The 19,941-nt window shown below is 40.6% G+C and overlaps 1 protein-coding gene across 5 annotated transcripts in view; it reads right to left on the bottom strand.

The window, feature by feature from the left end:
* LOC114047353 (serine/threonine-protein kinase Nek6) overlaps nucleotides 1-19,941 on the bottom strand; it is a 127,236-nt gene that overhangs the window by 83,102 nt on the left and 24,193 nt on the right. For 2 of the 5 annotated variants that reach the window (XM_027868158.1, XM_027868160.1), the window contains exon 1: nucleotides 4,761-4,812. The exons of 2 other annotated variants lie outside the window; for them this stretch is intronic. In XM_027868158.1, coding sequence (XP_027723959.1) covers nucleotides 4,761-4,797 — 37 coding nt within the window. In that variant the 5' untranslated portion in view covers nucleotides 4,798-4,812. Of the gene's footprint in view, nucleotides 1-4,760; nucleotides 4,813-14,035; nucleotides 14,061-19,941 lie in introns of those variants that run through there. One more of the 5 variants, XM_027868159.1, reaches the window with a different exon arrangement.

Below are 19,941 nucleotides of genomic sequence, written 5' to 3'. Positions count from 1 at the left end.
CTAGAGAGAAAAAAAAATAAGATAAATAAAGCCCCAAGGGGTTAGCAATGTGTTTAAGTTTCTTTTTTCTTAATTAATATTTTTTCATTTAACAACCACTTATTTTCTTGCCCTCTCAGCCCTGTCCCTCCCTTAAAAAAAAAAACCAAAAACCAGAACAAAAAAAGCTTGTAACAAATAGTCAAAGTCAAGCCCATCAATTAGAAAATCATTAAACAAATTATGGCATATTAATATTATAGAATACTATTATACTGTTAGAAATAATGAAGGGAGAGGTTTCAGAGAAACCTGAGAAGACTTGTAACTGATGCAGAATGAAGTAACCACAACCAAAAGAACAATTTATACCCTAACAACATTGTTAAAAAAAAAAAAAAACAAAAAAAAACAGCAACCTGAAAAGACTTAAAATCTCTGACTGATGTAATAATCAACTTCCATGAACCAGAAAAATCTTTCCATTCACTGGCCCCGGGCTCAACATTGGAGCAATGTCTCTGATTCTTCCCTCTCCCTAGATCTAGTCAGTTGTCATAGCCTGCCTCCTATAAATTAATATCCATCTCCTCTCTACAGTCACCAGCCTAGAGAAGGCCCTACCTAATTATTTCTCAAATCATCTATTGTAACTTCCTCCCTGCTTCCAGTCCCTACCCCTCTAATCCATCCTGGACATGCTACTGCAGGAATCTCCCAAATGAACATGTTGCTCTCTTGCTAAAAGACCTTCATCCGTTCTCTTCTGCCCACAGAAAGTCAATGCTGGAAGGCACCTGCGCTTCCTATGTGTCAGCCACTGTGGCCAGTATTTTGAGGCAAAACCAAGAATTAAATGGTCCCCACCCTCAAGGAGCTTATATTCTACTTGCAGGAAACACCATCTACATAAATAAATATAAAACATATCCAAAATCAGTACAAAGTAATTTTGGTTTTTGGTGGGGAGAATCAGAAAAGGCCTCCTGCAGGTTGTGGTATTTGAACTGAGACTTCAAGGGAGTAAAGTGCTCCCAGGGACAAAGGGGAGAGAACACTTCCAGGCATGGGAGACCAGTCTTGTACAAAGGATGTGGAAGGTCATGAGTGGGGAATAGTAAATAGAGACCAACATGGCTGGAATTTGATACACATGAGGAGAAGTAAAGTAAAATTAATTTAGAAAGATGGGCTGTCCTTAAATGTTAAAATATAGATAATTAGAGCTATAAAGGCCCTAGGATATCATTTAAGTCTAACTCTATGATTTTATGGATTGAGAAACTAAGTCCTAGAAATGGGAAGTGTGCCCAAGGTTCACATGATGAGTCAGTGGCAGGGTCTCCTGACCCCTAACCTCAGGTTTTTCCCATGACTTCCCCACTGCCACTTTTGCTTATTCTATCACCAGAAAAAGCATTCGCTTTGCTACCCACTCCTTCCTCACCTCTTCTGGCGATCCTTACCCTGGGGCTCATTTCAAAAAGGGTATGGCCCTTCCTACACAGCCCTAGGCCTGCTGCCTATTCACCCTCAAGAGAGTAAGATTCTGAGTCAGTTCTTGAATGGAAACTCCGCCTGTATCTGGAAATCACTGGCAGTGCCACAGAGGGTAGGCACTGAAGCTCCAGTGTGAGGCCCTGGCACCGCTATTGAGAGCAATCATGACGCAGGGGCACCTCCACCACAAGACCCACTCAGCATTCATGGCTTAACCACAGGCTAACAAAGGGCTCTTTGGAAAAGACTGAATTCCTCTGCATGTCAGGGCACCAGAAGCTGTACATTAAACCCCAGGAGGACAATACTACCACAAAGACTGCTTTTCTTATCACACAGGCAGGGCCTCATAAAACCAGCCCAAAGTAAAATGGAACATAGTTCTACTTCTCCAAAAACGGGGAAACACAAAGCTAAGCCAACATAACTGGGGTTATGGGGGGATAGGGGACAGGAGGGGAACAGAGGAATCCCATCCTAGCCACTTGTTATTCATATGACCTTGGACGAGTCATTTAAGCTCTACAGCACATACTACTATCCAGGCACACAGTAAACACTTAATAAATGCCTTTTCACTCACTCATTCATTCATGCCCTGGGGCTCAGGTTACTCATCCATAAAATGAAGAGATTAGACTAAATGACTTCTAAGATCCCTTCCAGCTCTAAATCTATAATACTGTGATCTCTGGTTCCCTGTGTTTTAAAGAGGTGAGTGCCCTCATTTTGGGGAATGAGACCCAGAAGGGAACTTGCCCTTCCTTTGGTTTTCTACAAGTGAGCCTTATACAAGCTACATACCCTCACTTAGTGAAAACAAACAAACAACTAAATATCTAAGCTAAAAAGGATCTTGGAACCCTGAATATTAGAGCTGGAAGGGATCTCAAAGATTACTTAGTCACAGAATTACAGAATCCAATCTCCTTGTTTTATAAAAGAAACTGAGATCCAGAAAGAAGGGTCTTTCCACTATATCAGGCTGACTCCTACCACTCCGACCTGCCTTCCCTCCTCCCTTTCTTTCTATAAATGGAGGCTGCTGAGAAAATAACATAAAATGCCTGTGAAATGCAAGTTATGTTTGATTAAGTACAAGGGGGAAAAGTCAAGAACACAAATCTCCAAGAGTTGAAATTCAGCCAGATGTCATCTGCTGAATACAATGCATCTTATTAATTCCTTTTAAAACATCCAGTCAACAGGAGAATCAATATGTCTAATCACTCGTCAATAATTATTACTATACATAATTTGTTAAATACCAATCCCCTTCCAATCTAGTTACAATGCAATTTAGCTTCTCTTTAGCTGTCACCTAGATTACTATAACCAACTCATGAACTGGGTGTAGTTAGTCCCCCTTCAATCTATCCTTCAGAAGCTGCCAAAGTTATCTTCCTTATGCACAGGGCTAATCACGTCACTTCTCTGCTCCAACACCTTCAAAGGATCCCAGTTACCTACAGGATAAAATCTACTTCCCTAGCCTGGCTGCAATCTACTTCTCCAAGCCATACCTTTGAGTACTTTCTTCTGAACATTGTGTATTAGCACAGACCTACACCCAGGGCTGGAATGCGCTCCACATCTCCTCATTTTGGTATAAGAAGCAGCATTACGTAGTTGAAAATGAAACAGATTTGGGATTAGAAAACTGGGTTCAAATCTCTGATCTTTTACCTACTGCCTATGTGATCTTGGATAGGTCACTTCCCTTCTTTGGGCCTCAGTTTCTTCGTGGGCAAAATAAAGGGAATAGACTAATACCTAAAGTCCCTTTCAGCTCAAATTTTATGATCCTGCTTATAAGTGCCTTCTCTTCCTTGAAGTCCCCCTCCACCTACCCCCACTGCCTCAGCTAGGAAGTTATTCCTCCCTTTCTTACAAACAAGTGATCCCTGTCTGTTTGACCCCTCCCATCCCATTTTCTACCTGATCTCCTCCACCAAAATTCCCTTCCCATACTTTATTGTGGTCCCTATGCTTTTCAACACAGTACAAGCTCTAGCAGGTCTAGCCAAGCTGGAAAGTCTACAAGTATGAGCAAGGTGACACAATGTTATTCAAGGATAAGCCTTGCTAACGATAAAGAGGTTTATCACTAAGTTGGCTGCAAAGATGAATTTTTGGTCCACAGACACATTCGAAGACCACCTATTGAAGTTTAGAAAAGTCAGTGATTTGCATCAATGGGAAAAGCATCTACACCAATGAAATCTCAGGGACGACATTATTTTTCATCACTGCCTTGCATTGAGAGATACTTAATGAACTGGTGAACTGAAGTGAGGAACTGGAAAATGTCCAGAGTTGAACAAAGAAAATTAAAGTTATGAAAAATATTTTCAACAAAGAAATGTTGAAAAGAGGTAGAAACATTATTCCAAGAAGCTAAGGTAAGTTGGTGTCTTAATTATTGTCAACGAGCTAAAAATAACTATTTTGATAGCACTTTAATGTTTGTAAGTGAGACAGAGAGATTTTTCTGTGGCCAGAATACAGCGCTTTTATTGCTAGTAAAAACACATAATAAAGGAAGGAATACAGCCCAGGTGCTCTACATCTAACTTCATTTTCATGCCAATCAAAGTGGATTTGGGGAGTGAGATAAGCTTCATCTCTACAACAGAAGAGCTCCTATGGGTTTTTTGGGGACAGAGTTCCTAAAACAGGTGTGGAGAACACAGGCTCATAATCAAGGACATAACAGAAGTTATAAGGAAATTCCTAATCCTAAGTCAGAAAGTTGTCTGGGACAACTTCAAATCAGCACCAGACAAAGAAGTTAAGACTGGACTTCCCTTACCCTGGGATGTTCTGCTGGCTTTTATTGGCTGATCTCTCTATGTAGTAGCTTTCTACCTCATCAGACAGGAGCAGAGAGGTCCAGCAGATGGTAGTAGAGAGCAGCTTGATGACCATAAAATTAGTGGAGATGCCCAACAGAGGTAATGCAAAAGAGAGCCTATCAAAGAGCCATAAAGAATAGCATGGCAACATCACCACTTGATATCGACAAACTTCCAGCATTAGAGGTATAAATTACTTGAGCCATGTGTGCTCCCTAAGTATATAACCTCCATAAATATTTTTGGGCCACATATGTTCTCTGCATGAGAATCCTTCCCAGTGGTCATGTAGTAATTTGTGGGAGAATATACCCCATCTTCCCACACCACACATATACATACACATGCATGCATACACACACACACACACACACACACACACACACACACACCCCCTGTGTGCATAAGGGAATATTTTCTTTTTACCTTTTTTTTTTGTTAAAGTATCTTTTGTTTTCAACATGTCCCAGGCTGGCTGGTAAAAATAAACATCTCATTCATCATTTAGGGAATAGCTAGGCAAACTGTGGTATTGGGCTCCAAAGCGCTGACCCCAAAATCATAGATCTAGAACTGGCAATGTCTTCAGAAGCAACTAGCCTCCTTTTTTTCCCCCAATAATTAGGGCACAGGGAGGCAAAGGGCCTTTTCCAAGGTCACACAAGTAGTAAGTATGTGAGTGGGATTTGAACTCAGGCCCTATGATTTCACAGTCATCATTCTTTCACACTATATCACACTACCACAGTTCCTAGCTTCTCTAAGACCACTGATCTTGCAAGAGATGGCGCAATGGTTGCACAGTCAGGGAAACTGCCAGCTTCCGGTGCTGGGAGGAACTGGAAAAAAAAAAAAGGAAATTGAAAGAGTTGTTCTACAAGGCGCCTTGAGCAAAGACAATGAAAGTTAGGTTTTCAGAGTGACTGTTTTTTGCCAAGTCAGTTAACAATAAAGCAGCCCCTGCCAGAAACACAGTCACAGACCAACTATGTCAGGAATGCAGGAGCCTGAGGCTGAACAGCCTTCTTGCAAATGGCTAATCTCAAAGGCTAAATTCTCAAGAAGTCAATTCAATTCAACTAACATTTCTTAAGCACATTCTATGAGTATGGCCCTATGTTCAGGTCTGGGAATACAAAGATGAAAAACAACATGGTCTCTGCCCTTGATGGAACTTACAACTGGAAGAGGGGGAAGGGAAAGAAGGAAAGCAGAGGCAGAGCCTACTGCTGCAGAAAGAACACAGACAGGGTTGGTTATCAAAGAACTCTGGCTCAAAACCTCTGTCATTTACTACTCTTTGACCTTGGATAAGTCACTTTCCTTTTATATATCTTTCCATATCTGTAAAATGAGTGCACTGAGATTTTCCTTGGACAGGTGGGTGACTATGGATATGGAAGACTGAATGCATTGTCAGACACAGTGAACAGATTGCTATTACTTTTGCTTAGCTTTTTCTTTGTTCAAAGGGAAGGTTCACTGTGTAGGGGTTGGAGGTGGAGTAATATATCTGGAAATGACTATGATATAAAAAGAAAAGGCATCAATAAAACTGTATTATAAAAGAGCAAACAGAAGGAAACAATTGTCCTGCAAGTCTGCTCTTATTTTAAGCCTTTATTAAAAAAAAAAAACAACACAATAAAAAATAAGGGCACCAAAGTAGATGATCTCTAAGGTCCTTTCAAGTTTCAAATTCTATGATTCATTCAATCAATGCTCATTAGATAAATACACACAAATAAGCATGAAATAAGGTGTTATATGACAAGCAAAGGAGAACTCCAAACAAGTAGCTCTAGGACTATCTGAGAAAGGCTAGATCAAAGAACAAAGGATCAGAGGACCTGGGTTCAAATCTCTGCCTTCTGTGTGACCTTAGCCAAGGTCTCTGGGCATCTCTAAAATTAAGGGGTTGGACTAAATAACTTCTAAGGTCCCCCGCAGCTCTTTGATCTTATAGCAAATACTCGAGTTTGGCTAGAACACACTTTGTGAAGGAGTGCAAGGGTCAGATGAAGCTGGAAAAGCAGGTTGTGGACTGTGGAGGGCCTTGACTGTCAGGCTAAGAAATCTCTATTTTTTTTTCAATTCCTTAAGATCTACTGGAGTCTCAAAGAGGGTCCTACATATAAGATATGCTATGTGTTTCCAAATATGTGTTTCCAATAGAGTCCTGTCAATCAATCACTCTTCTCTTTCCCTACCTACTTCAATACCACCACCACCTTTTCCTCCATTAATTAAAAAAACATTTCTTGGAAGGGGAATGGGGAATGAAGTGGGGGTGGGGAGGGAGAGGGGATATACAAAAAAATTCTCTTGGACGAGGATCATTTATCTAGTAGGCTTTTGCATAAGTGTCAGAGAAGTGTGGTAGTGATTTCTAACTTACTTTGGGCCGCATCAGTTAGCTCATTAGAACTGGCCTATTATTTTGACTCTGGCTTTTTGGCTAGATGAACTTCACTCAACAGACAAAGTTATAGAATGTTCAAGTTGGGAAGGACCTTAGAACATGGAATGTCCAAATATAGACCATACAATATTAGGGTTGGAAGGAAACTTAGAACATAGAGTACTAGAACTGGGGAGGGCCTTAAAACACAGAAAGTGAGAAGACAGAATATTAGAATTAGACATATATATTCCTCCTCTTCAATCTGGAGATAACAGTCCCTTTACTCTCTCCTCTATGGTGTGGTGAGACTAGAACTTTTGTAAACTGTAAAGAAAATAGAAATGGGAGTTTCCTCATTATTATGATGCCACAGTAGAGAATCATGGCATAGTGAAAAGAACACTGGATTTGGAGACAGAGGACCTGAGTCTGAATCACAGTTCTACTACTTAATTTATATCTACAGGACTCTAGGTAAATCACTTAACCTCTCTGAGCCTCAGTTTCCCTTTCTACAAAATAAGGGGTTTAGACCAGATGATCTCTTAAGGTCCCTTCCAATTCTCCATTATTGTTCTCATCATTCCGTCCTTAAAGGCTATGTACAATGTAGGTTCAGAAGCCAGAGTCCTTCCTCCTCCTCTCAGTAGGTCCCTGGGGATGCCAGTGTGACGTCTTAATCACTTGACAGGAAGCAGCAAGATCTCAGACCCAAAACGAAGGCAGCCTGGTCAAACCAGACATTAAACCTGGAACTGATTACATCAGATTTCCCCCGACTGTTCTGCTGTGAGCTGTCAGTTTCACAGAAAGTAATGTCAAAGAAAGGATTGGTGTGACAAATGTTTCACTGGCAAGAGATGTGTAGTTTTCAGAGTCCAAGGACACAAGGGCAGTAAGAGGCAGAAATGGGATTCAAACCCAGATCCCTTGGCTCCAAATGGGGCGTTCTTTTCACAACCTAAAGAGTGGGTTCTTCTTGCTTGTACAATCTGGCCCAGGGAATACTAAATCCACATCTAAAATAAGAGTGCTATGACCCATCATATATTCACATATACAACAGCACAACCGCTTAAACCTATCCAGGAAGATTTTTAGTTCGTCAGTAAGCATTTATTAAGCACCTACTATATGCTAGGCACTGTGTTAAGTGCTAAGGATGTGAAGAAAAAAAAACACAACAAATCCTGTTATCATACAGCTCATTAAAGAGGCAACAGGGTCTACCAGGAGGGAGTAATAGGATTGAAGTTAGGAGGCCAGGGTTAAGTCCCAGCTCCAGCACTTACTAACTGTGTGACCTTAAACAAGTCCCTTCCTTTGTTCAGGTTTCAAGAGTTTTATCTATAAAAGGAACACAATAGACTGGATGATCTCTAAGGTTCCTTGTAAGCTTTTAACAGGGGTGGGGAACCTTCAGCCTCAAGGCCACATGTGGCCCTCTAGGTCCTCAAGCGAGGTCCATGGACTGAATCCACACTTCACAGAACAAATCCCCCTAATAAAAGGATTTGTTCCGTAAAAACTGGACTCAGTCAAAAAGCTGCACCCAAGGACCTAGAAAGCCACATATGGCCTCGAGGCCACAGGTTCCCCACCCCTGGATCAGAACACTCGTTTGAGTGTGAGCAAGTCACTTTATCTCAATTGGGTCTTGCCTTCTCTGTAAAATGATAGTAATATCATCAATTCTCCCTGAATCACAGCTGTAAGTAAGGGTATAAGAAACAAGTTCTGCGCAAAAAGTAAACTGCTATATAATCAGAAAATGCAGAAAGGGACTTGAGAACATAAAAGTGTTAGAACACAGAAACAGTCTATATTCAATATTCCAACAATCTGAGATATGAGGTTCCCTCAAGCTCTAATATTCTATGCTCTATGATTATGCATCTTGGAATCACTCTCACTTATTAATTAAACAAGATACAAAACCCTCTTCAAATCCTCCTTCTCCTGGTAATAAAATACTGGCTCAGAAAAAAGAAATGTCCCTTCCCCCTCTTTTCCCAACAATGGTTTTACCATTAAAGGTGACAACAGGAAATAACAGAAATTATACTAGAAGGAGTTCTCCCTGTTCTCTCGCAAAAGCCCATAACCAGTTCCATCCTCTCTGGAAAGGGGCCAAATCATTAATGTCCTATGAGACTGTAACAAAGGCAGGTCACAGTTACATGGATCCAAGGAGGAAGAATGGGTTCTTTTTAAGGAGTGTTATAGAAGGAGGCCTGGCAATGAGAGGAACTAAGGTTGCAATTTGGGGAAAGGGGAAGCCATATAGGTGTAAGTAAGGGTACAAGAAACAATATTTAGGCTTTGTGCATTAGTATTAAAAACACTAAAATATGGTTGGCTCAAATTATTTAAGAGTAGCCAAAAGGGAGTGGTGAGGTATCTAGCAGAAGGAAAACGTGGATGCTAGTCCTGGGTCTAAGACTGTGTGACTACCAGTAGTCATATCACTCCTTTGTACCTCAAATTATAAAGATAATTATCTTTAAAAGAATAAGAATTTTTATTAATGAAATGGCTGTGATTCCAGAGGACCAATAATAATCTGTCCTACTCACCTCCTAGAAGAGAAAATCAGATATATTTTTAGACAATGACAGTGTGGGAAATTCTTTTCCTCAATTATGTACATTTATTAAAAGGTCTCCCCTCAATTAAAGGGGGAAGGAGGGGAAATTTTTAAAAATTAATTAACTATATATATATATATATATATACATATATATATATATACACACATTTTAGGCAATTGGAGTTAAGTGACTTGCCTAGGGTCACACAGCTCGTAAGTGTCAAGTGTTTGGTCCAAGGCCGGATTTGAACTCAGGTCCTCCTGACTGCGCCACCTAACTGCCCCCAAAATAAAATTTTTAAAAGGGGTTTAGGTCACTAGATGATCTTTGAGATTCCTTCCAAGCTCTAACATTCAATCAACCTACGAACACTTCATTGGTATTGACAAGTCATAATTTGATTGGTGATATCATTTGGGGATTGCTAGCTTCCCCATTTAGCACCTCACCTCACACCTCCTCCACTGGGAAAACTTTACCAGAATCATCAGAAATAACAGTACTGGTAAGACAACATGATGTTACCTCAAGCATATTAGTAATCCAGGCCAGAAAGAAGAGAACAGACCAAGACAGAACAGAAATGTTTAAAGCTACTAGAGGTCAGCCTGCCTTTGGAAAACCTATATAATCTGATAGGGAATGTTCCCCACATAGGCCTAAAGTATAAAAACTAGTACACAAAGCAACCCTGGGGAAAACATGGCTTGAAAGAAGGAGTAAATAGCAGGGATAGAGAAGGAAAAAAAGGAGGGGGAAGGGAAGAGGGACTGAAAAGAGAGAAAGACAGGGGAGAGGGAAGAAAGGGAAGAAAAAGAAGAAGAGGGAGGATGAGGAGAGAAAGAGGAAGGAGGTAGGAGGGAGAAGTGCAGGGAAGAATGGTTCCCTGAAGCTTGAGGCTATACGGCTATATCCTGTCTTTTAGAATATATACACCTCTTTGGAATCAGTGGGCAGATTCCCTGAAACAGAGTATCACATCACACAAATCACAGAAAGGAAAAAGTAAATTGTACAACTAAGCAAAACTGAGTAGAGTAGAGAGCCATACTCCCCCTTGGGTCTGGGGCCATCTGTAACCATTTCCCTTCTGGGAGCAGGCCTAATCCCTGCCTACTCTCTTATCCTAGCATGTAGTATGGCTCCACCAGCCACCCACTACTGAAAAAAATGAGAACCCACAAATAAAAGCTAAATGGTTCTGGGGAAGTCCAGGGGATTACTTAGGGTGAACTGAGACTTTGAGGGAAAAGTTAGAGTCAAAAAGGTGTCAGAGCTGGAAGGGCCCTCTGAGGAGCATCTGGTACACTCTGAACTTGAGAAGGGATCCTGTCCTACAACATACTTAAAGACTGGTCATCCCACCAATTGGCAGTTCAGTACCCTCCTTGGCAGTCCATCCCATATTCATATAGCTGACAGAGTCAACAGATCTGAATTCAAGTTCCAACTGTCACCTACTTACTGTGTGACCTTGGACAAATCCTAAATCAGCATCCCCGTTTGCAAAATGAGGAGGTTGATGACCATGATGACAATGATGACAATGATGATGATGATGATAAAGTTTTAAGGTTTGCAAAGCACTTTTACAAATACTATATCATATGACCCTCACGACAACCCTGGAAGGGAGGTGCTATTATTATCCCCATCTTACAGATGAGAGAACAGAGGTGAACAGAGATTAAATAACTTGCCTATGATCACACAGTGAGGCCAGCTTTGAACTTAGGTCCTGTTGACTTCAAATCCAGCATTCTATCTACTGGGCCACCTAGTTGGCTGGACCAGATTATCTCTAGTACTCCTCTGAACACTAACAATCTGTGATACTTTTTCCACAAAGCACTGCAAAATTTACAAAGTGCTATAGTGACATTATTTTATCCCATATTCACAATAGCCCTATCAAGCAGGTCATAATAATCGTGCCTCACATTTATGTAGTGCATCAAGGTTTACAAATCAATTTCTTCTGGATAACCCTGTCAGACAGACAGTATAGGCAAATCTCATTTTACGGATGAGAAAACTAAAACTACACTGGGAAAATGACTTGCTCAAAAGTAACAGAGCTAATAAAAATCAGAGCTAGGACTCAAATTCAGATCCTTTTGATTCCAAATCTAGGGTTCCTCCTACTATACCAAGCCACTTCCCTTAATATTTAAAGCCAAAGGTATTTACATGTAACACAGATGGGATTCTTTCACCATCTCCTCCATCAGATGCAGTTCTTTCTCCAATCCGCTACCCAGTAAGAGTGCCAGGTCAGAGTTGGCATGATCTCTCTATAGTCTGGCCTTACCTGGAAAGGCCACACTGAGCTGGCCACAAGGTAGCATCTAAAGAGACCTCAGTGGACAAGGAAAAGAAGCAAAAATGAATCCCAAGGAATATAAATTTGCTTTCCTAAAGATTTTAAAACTCCTCACTAAGCTACACCTAAAAACCAAGAAATGGTTTTTAAAAAGAAAAGCTGACTTGCCGAGGTCATTTCTGGAGGGTTTTTTTTTGGGGGGGTGGAGAGGGGTACATAATAGCACCATAATACATTTAATCCTGAAGGCACAAGGAAGGGACATTTTAAAGAGCTGCTTTCCAAAGTATGCAGTTGTGTAAACCTCCCTAAAGTAGAAACCTTAACTATCTCTCACTAGTCAGCTTCCAATGGACTGCAACACACTACCTCAAAGACAAAAGGGATTTACTTAGATAAGGCCCGAAACGAAGGGACCAGCCCACACACATTATAAAATTTTCACAAAGTTAGCTATGCCAAGCTAGATGAAAATTGAAAATTATAGACTGTTAAAACCTAGAATGTAAGAGCTGGAAGGGTCCTTCAATGGCACCCTGTTAAGAGTTAGAAGGCAGCACACAATTTTAGGGCAGGGAACAAAGGATGTTGAAATACACACTACGGAATGTTACATCTAAAAAGGAACGTTATCTCATCAGGAAGGTAAAACACAGAATGTTAGATCCAGAAGAGATCATAAAACATACACTCTTGGAATATAGAATGATAAGTCTGAAAGAGACTTTATAGAGGTCATATAGTCCAACCCTCTCCTTTTTAATAGTCTGGGAAAGCAAAGCTGAGAGAGGCTAGGTGATTTGCCCAACGTCACAAAGTGAGTGAAGGGCAGAGCCAAGACTAGAATCCAGACTGACCAACTCCCAAGACAACATTCTTGGGATTTATCACTGCCTAAAAAACAAAACTGCTGAGAGTTGTTCTAAATCATTGGAGTGACTGAAATGGCAGCACTAACAATTATTAATTCAATTGGGGGTGAGGTTGAAAAAAATCATAGACTAATTCCTAGAGTTTTTTAATGTTACCAACTCTGCCCAGGTCTCATGTAGCTTATAAGGTGCAGAGAAATTCCCACTTTCCCTTTAAAAACAAAATTATTTGTTGCATTTGACTCACTTGGCACTTCCTTCTTTCCCTATCCCCCTGGTTGTAAGGGCTCTCTCCCTCTTCAAAGATCTGATATTTGCTTACATATGTACCTACCATAGAATACAAATAGCTCCTCAAAAGTCTAGACTATTTTGCTCCTTGTATTCTCAGGCCTAGCATTTGTATTCTCAGGCCTAGCATCCCGTCCAACTCTGTTACCCCATTTGGGATTACCTCAGTAAAGACACTGGAGTGCTGTGTCATTTCCTTCTTTAGCTCTTCTTACAGATAAGGAAACTGAAGCAAACAGAGTTAAGTGATGTGCCTTCAGTCACTCAACCAGTAAGTGTCTAAGGCTGGATTTGAACTCAGGAAGATTAGTCTTCCTGCCTCCCGACCTGGTGCTCTGTCCACTGCACCACATAGCTGCCCAGGCCTAGCACAGTACTTACTTAATAAATATTTGCTGAATTGAACTAAAATTCATGGATCACAAGATCAAAGCACTAGAGTCAAGAAGGGAGATGATTATAGCTGGAGGAGGCCTCAGAGACCATTTGATCCAACCCTCTCATTTTATAGATAGGGAACCTGAGAGGAAAGGGGAAGCATCACACAGCTATGCAATGGTAGAGATAGAACTGGACCCCAGGTTTTCATACAAGGATCTTTATTCTATATCAAGAGTTCAAATATCCATGGCACCACCACCATCCTTTCAGAGATCCAGGTTTGTAATGTCAGAATTATCTTTGTCTCTGCTCATTGCTTCATCCCCATATGGAATCAGTCACCAAGTCTGTGGATTCTCTCTCTACTACTCTAAGCAAACAGCCACCACTTTAATCCAGGTCTTCTTCACCTCTTATCTTAACCATTACAAAGGTCTCCTAATTGACCTCCCCGCTCTCCAATCCATCCATCACCCAGAGGCCAAATTTATATTCCTAAAACAGACATGACAATGTCATTTCCTTGCTCCCTCTTCAGTAGCTAGATTCCTACTGTTCTAAAATAAAATACAAAATCCTCAATCTGACCTTCCTAGTATGGCTCCCAGCCATTATGTGATATTACTCCATTCCATGTACTCTCTGTTCCAGCCAAACTGGCTCCTCCATGGCCTTTCTTCTCTTGCTTCCCTAGCATGGCACAGGTAATCCTGTGACATACTCTGTCATCTCCTAAAATCCCTAGCTTCCTTCAAAGCCCAGTTCAAGGACTACCTCCATAGGCTCATCCCTCAGATGTCCCTCCTGAAATTACCTTATATTGCTCAGTATTTACTTACCTGTATCCATATCACATTCCCTCCCATCTTCTTTGTACCACTGAAACAGTGCCCTGCAAATAGCACAGGGCACTGGACAGGTATCAGCAGGTCCTCAGACACCAGTCCTGACTCCACAATTATCCCACATGAGCATGAGCAAGTCATTCACATTCCTTTGGCCTAAATGTCCCCGCCCTATATAAAACGAGGTACTTTCTAGCCAGTATTCCCTTTTGCCCAGGAGAGGTAGATCAGTAATCTAACATTCCATGTTCTAAGGTTCCTGCTAGTTCTAACATTCTATGATACTATGTGTTCCAAAATAGTATTAACTGAATATCATTGAACTCAAAGTCTGATCTGATTTTGAAATTTTGCATCTGACATTTGATGGTTTTGTAATACTGGGCAAGTAACTTCTCTGAATCAAGACTTCCTCATCTGTAAAATGGGTAAACAACTATTTGTATCAACCTGCCTAACAGGGCTATTGCAAAGAAAGTGCTTTGTCAATTTAAAGGACTACAGGAATATTAGTTGTTATTAAGTCTTTGTTCTAAGGCCCCTTCTAGCTCTAACAATCTACATTCCAAGGCTTTCTTTCCAGATCTAACATTGTGCAATTCTACATATTTACCCACTATTCTATACAACAAGCCAGATTACCTCCACATATAGCCCAGACAATTCCTGTAACGATGCTCCAAAACACAGTCTGAAAACGGAAATGAGGAACACAATAATCCTTCTCCACCTAGCAGAGGGCAAACCAGGGGCCCAAAGGTTATGGCTCAGACACCAGTTTAAAGAAGCAGCCCTGGGGTTCCCCACACCCCCCAAAAAAGGCCAATCAAGCTTCCACACAACACAGCCTCTCGGAAACAATGAAATGATGCCAAAACATTTTACCAAGTAACCACAAGATCAGTGATGTGACTTTCTTAGTCTCTGCTGCCTGGTTTCTCTTCCTCCCCCCATGGCTCTGCCACAATAAAATAAATCTGACAAGATGCTTGGGGAGATAACTCATATATTTAAATGACTATCTCTGCCTCATGATTACATGAACCTCCCCGGTTCACTGTACCCAGGGCAAGAAAGGCAAGCTGGTCCTAGGAGAGTATTATTTGTGAGTGACTTTTATTGTCCATTATCTTACAGCATTTACACCACCACTAGGATGCCTAGTAGGAATATTTCACAGCAGAAATATCTCTGTCGTTAGTATTCACATCGCAATTTAGTCAGATCAACCTTTCAATCCCATCCATCATACAGAAGGGCTTTGGCAAAGAAAGCTTCTTTGTGGAACTAAATTATTGCCGGATGCTGAGGGCCCCAGGACCCCCTTCTAGAGTGTCCATGGCTGAGTATCTTACTGGTTAAAGCACAGTACTTACTAATAAGGCCTGGACATGGAATCACAGGATGTTAGAAAAGGACCTTGGAAAATAAGTCAGAACTGAAAGAAACCCTTGAACATAGACTATTACAGTTGGAACCAACCACAGAACAGAGAATGTTATAACACAGAATGTTGGAGCTAGAAGGATGGGACCTTAGACATCAGCTAGTCTAAGACCTTTATTTTACAAATTAAGAAATTAAGGTCCAAGGATCTTGGGCTTGCCTAATTGATCAGATACCTTTGGTAAGAGAGACCAATTCCATTCAATTCGATAAATTTTCAAAGTAGTAGTGTAATGTAGTATTGAAACCAAATGGGTTCAAGTCAAGGTTCTGTCATTAATCCTCTATGTGACTTTGGCCTCAGTTTCGTCATTCGAAAAATGAGTTAGGACAGATTCCTATTCAAAGGTTCCTGGCAGTTCTAACATTCTAGGTTCTTTTTTAAAGTCCTTTCTAGTTCTAACATTCTATCTTCTAAGGTACCTACCAGATATAACATTCTATGCTGTATGTTCTAAAATACTTAAAAATGTATTTATTCCTAAGCCTGCCTCTGTTACAGTATCTCTTAGTTATGTCTGTTCAATCAATGCTGTCTCAGAAATGGTATATGATAAATAATATAAAAAACAATACAACCGGTCAAACTTGTTCTGCAACTTCTAGTAATAACTGACATTTAAATCTTTGTGGTTTCTAAATGCTTTACATATGTTATCTCATTTATATTTAAAGAAATAAAATTTTGCCATAAAATGTCCTAACTTTGTGGTCTCTTCAAGTCACTCTCAGGATTCTGTGGCCATTCATTTTTTTTCCTCATGTGGCCATAGTTAGTGTGTACTCTGTGCTATAAGTTCTGGATGTTTGGGGTTTTGTTTTGTTTTTTGCCTTTGCATTATTTCATAAAGATCCTTCCATACTCTCTCTTCTAACTTGTCAATCTTTCATAGTTTAACATCTATGTTCTAAGGTCTTTCCCACTTCTAACATTCTACATTCTAAAATTCACTGACCATAAGATGTTGGGTTAGTCGCTTCCCTTCTTTGGGATTCAGTTTCCCCAGTTATAAAACAAAGAGATATGTACTATATAACTTTTAAAGCCTTTCCACTTAATTTAGTTTGAATGGAGAAACCAACAAGATCCTTTTATACATGCACACATATATGTAAATATATATAAATACATATGTGTGTGTACATATGTGTGTATGTATGTATGTATATAAACTTTTCTGATGTTCCTACAAAGGAGAAATGAGCTCTTACTCAGCTTTCTCAAGCAGCAGACAGAAAAGTCTAGGAAAAAGGACGTAAACATGGCCCCAGCCAATTCCTCCAATTTCCCAAAGCAGCAATCAGACTTCAACTCTGAAACTGGAATCATGACGCTGGTATTCTTTCCCTTGAATTAAATCATCAGGCGCCCACCTTCCAAATAAAGACCACAGATGTCCCCAGAAATGCTTCCAGAGACGTAATTAGTGATTCCCTAGCACATCTGCAGCCGCCCATCTGGAGCCCTTACCAAATGATGTGATTCCTGGCCAAGTAGCACAAAGTAGCATGAACAGGTATGATGAAGGAGAAGGAAACCCCAAGAATGAAGGGGGAGAACAGACACAACTACTGAGCACAAGCACAGGATAGGAAAGTTGTAGCTTAATGGTAACTCACAGAAAAGAAAAAAACGAACACACACCTCAACCTGGGGTTTTTTAGTGGCTCACAAGCTTAGTATGAGTCAACAGCATGACAAGGCAGGCCCCAAATACTAATCTTGGGTTTCAATAACAGAGGCAGTGGGGAATAGAATGAGCAAAGGATATGGAGTTAGAGGACCTGGGTTTGAATCCTGGCTCTGCCTCATAACAACATAGTCAAAGGAACACTGTGGTGCTAATAAAAAACCAGAAACAAAATGGATGCCTACCAAGTGGCTGAAGAAATTGTGGCATATGAAAAAAAATGAATAGCATTGTACCAGAAGAAAAGGCATAAATTGAGGGGGTTAAGGTTTCCCTCAGTTCTTAATCTGATGGAGTATACCATCCATGCTGAATGTGATAGTCCCATAGTCCTCTTCCCCAGTTAAGGCTCACAGAATATAAAATTCAGTTCCAAATGTCACATGTTAGAAGAGATGTTAAAAAGTCAGAACATGTCCAGAGGAAGACAATCAGAACAGCTAAGACTCAGACCATGTTCCATCAGAATCTGTAAGAGGAAGCAAGAGGTGTTTAACCTAGCAAAGACTGAATTGTTTTCAAATATCTGAATAACGTATAATATTCATCCAAGGAACATAGAATGTAAGAACTAGAAATGTCCTTTGAACATAAAATAGTAACAGCTAAAAGGAACCTTAGGTCATAGAATGTTAGAACATAAAATATAACTCTAGTTCATAAGATATGATCTTTCTCTTTCAGAAAAAAAATTGGGGGGTGGGGTGGGGAAGGGACAAAGAACAAATGATAAGGCAAAAAACAAAAAAAAAGCTACAGATTACAACACAGGATTCAACCACCCTAGGGAAGTTCCAGAAACATCTATGTCTGGGTGTCTGGTTGTTCCCAAGCTAGACATTCATTAGGTTCCATTTACATAATACAGAACTGACAAAGTTTGAGAGGACTAGGAAAAAAGAGTGAGCTTTTGCAGGAGGCAAGGTTTAGAAACACCTGGAGTTGTCTATTCTTTGGACATATTAGTATTGAAAGGGAAAAGACCATCTCTAATCAAGACTGCCTTATTGGCTGCTCTGGTCTTCCTACCTGCCCCAAAATTATCTTTAAAAAAACAAACAAACAAACAAAACAAAGGGCATATTTAGATCAATTGGATGAATCCTTGAGGTGGCATAGTGCTGTGGAAAGTATAATTCTTATTTTATAGAAAAGGAAACTGAGGCTCAGTATAATAAGATGACTTGAGTTCACATCCCACCTTTGACCCTGACAATCCTCTCTCAGAGTTCTCCCTCAGAGTCTCTCTCATCTTTCAAATCACATATACCCTATAAGACCTTGGGCAAGTCATTTCACTACTCTCAGCCTCAGTTTTATCATTTATAAAATTGGGACAATACTTTTTTCTTTCCTAATCTCACAGGTTTGGGGTGAAGTTCAAATGAAAAGATGAGTATAAAGCACCTTCTCTATAACTGTGAAGTGTTCATTTCACTTCAAAAGATCCATACAATGCCCACTGGTGAGGGTACTGTTGTCTTTACCAATGCAGTCTGCAATACCCCCAAACCCTAACATAGTCATCAGAAATTTATGTGGCTGAAAAAAATTCATCTCCTCGTAGCAGACTTTTGGGTGATAAACATCTCTGCCATTAGTGAAATGGGTCCTGGGGTGATGGACACAGACCACAATCAAATCCTGTCTCGTCTGGTAGCACCTGTCACTGCAGAAACTCTCACTTCCACATGCTTTAAGTCTACTAAGTCTTCTTGGGGGTAAGAAGTGCAAGAATGATCATCCCCAACTTGGACAAAGGGGGAAGCAAGTGCTCAATGAGAGCAAATGGCTCATTCAGGGTCACGAGGCTATTTATTGCAGGGTGGGACTCAAAAGTAGGTCTCCTGACTCCAGATTCAGGGGTTCTTCTGCTGCCCCCTCTGCCAATCATGCGGAACCTCATCTCTGCCCTGCCACAATCAGCACTAAGAGAGGGTGACAACCATTCATGATTCTCATGATCACAGTCTGCATTCTTGGGAGGCCTTGTGGGAATCACTGAACAATTAGGCCACTGATCAAACTTTTCTGGCTCCATTTTTTGGCTTTTTTTTGAGCTTCACGGAGTCCTCCAGGGCTGTAATCAAAGAGAGACTAATAGTAACAATAAAGCCAATTATATTTCTTTAGTATTTTATAACATGCCTTGTAACCCCAATTTGCAGATAAGGCACAGAAGGCTTCTAACTTCCTCAGGTTCACAGAGGTAGAAGGTGTAGGAGTTAGGACAAACCCATATCTACTTGACTCCCAACTCTAGTGCCTCTTCCACTGCATCAGGCTGGCCAACCCAAGAGAAAGGTCTCCTCACACAAAGGTTTATGCATTTTGCTCAGGCAGAACTTTTCCCTAAGACATGCACAATGGGCCAAAATGCCTCAGAATGTATTCACTGGGTTTTTAAAAAAGTCCAGGTTCTCAATAGTCAAATTTCTTATGAAATAAGATCCTGCTCCCACCTCTTGGACTTATTTTTCCAAAGTCAAATTCATAAAGGAACTTTAGTACTTCAACATTTAGTGCTGGGCTCTCTTTTTGCCCCAGGCCCTTGCAGAGAGCTGCATCATACCCTTCCCTCTCCTATCTTGCTTCCTGTTCCCCATCACCACACCCGATCTCTCTCAATCTCTCCCCATTCCTGCTTCTCCCTCCTCAGCTCCCCTTCCCCCAACCCTTTTCTCTCATTTCTATTTCCCTTTATCTTTCTGGCCTCCTTTTTCTTTGTCCCTCCTTTTTGCTGCTGTCTCTGCCCATTTCTCT

Source organism: Vombatus ursinus, unplaced genomic scaffold (assembly GCF_900497805.2).
Source record: "Vombatus ursinus unplaced genomic scaffold, bare-nosed wombat genome assembly UNPS02014786.1, whole genome shotgun sequence".
NCBI lineage: Eukaryota > Metazoa > Chordata > Mammalia > Diprotodontia > Vombatidae > Vombatus > Vombatus ursinus.
This window is presented reverse-complemented; position numbering and strand designations above follow the sequence as displayed.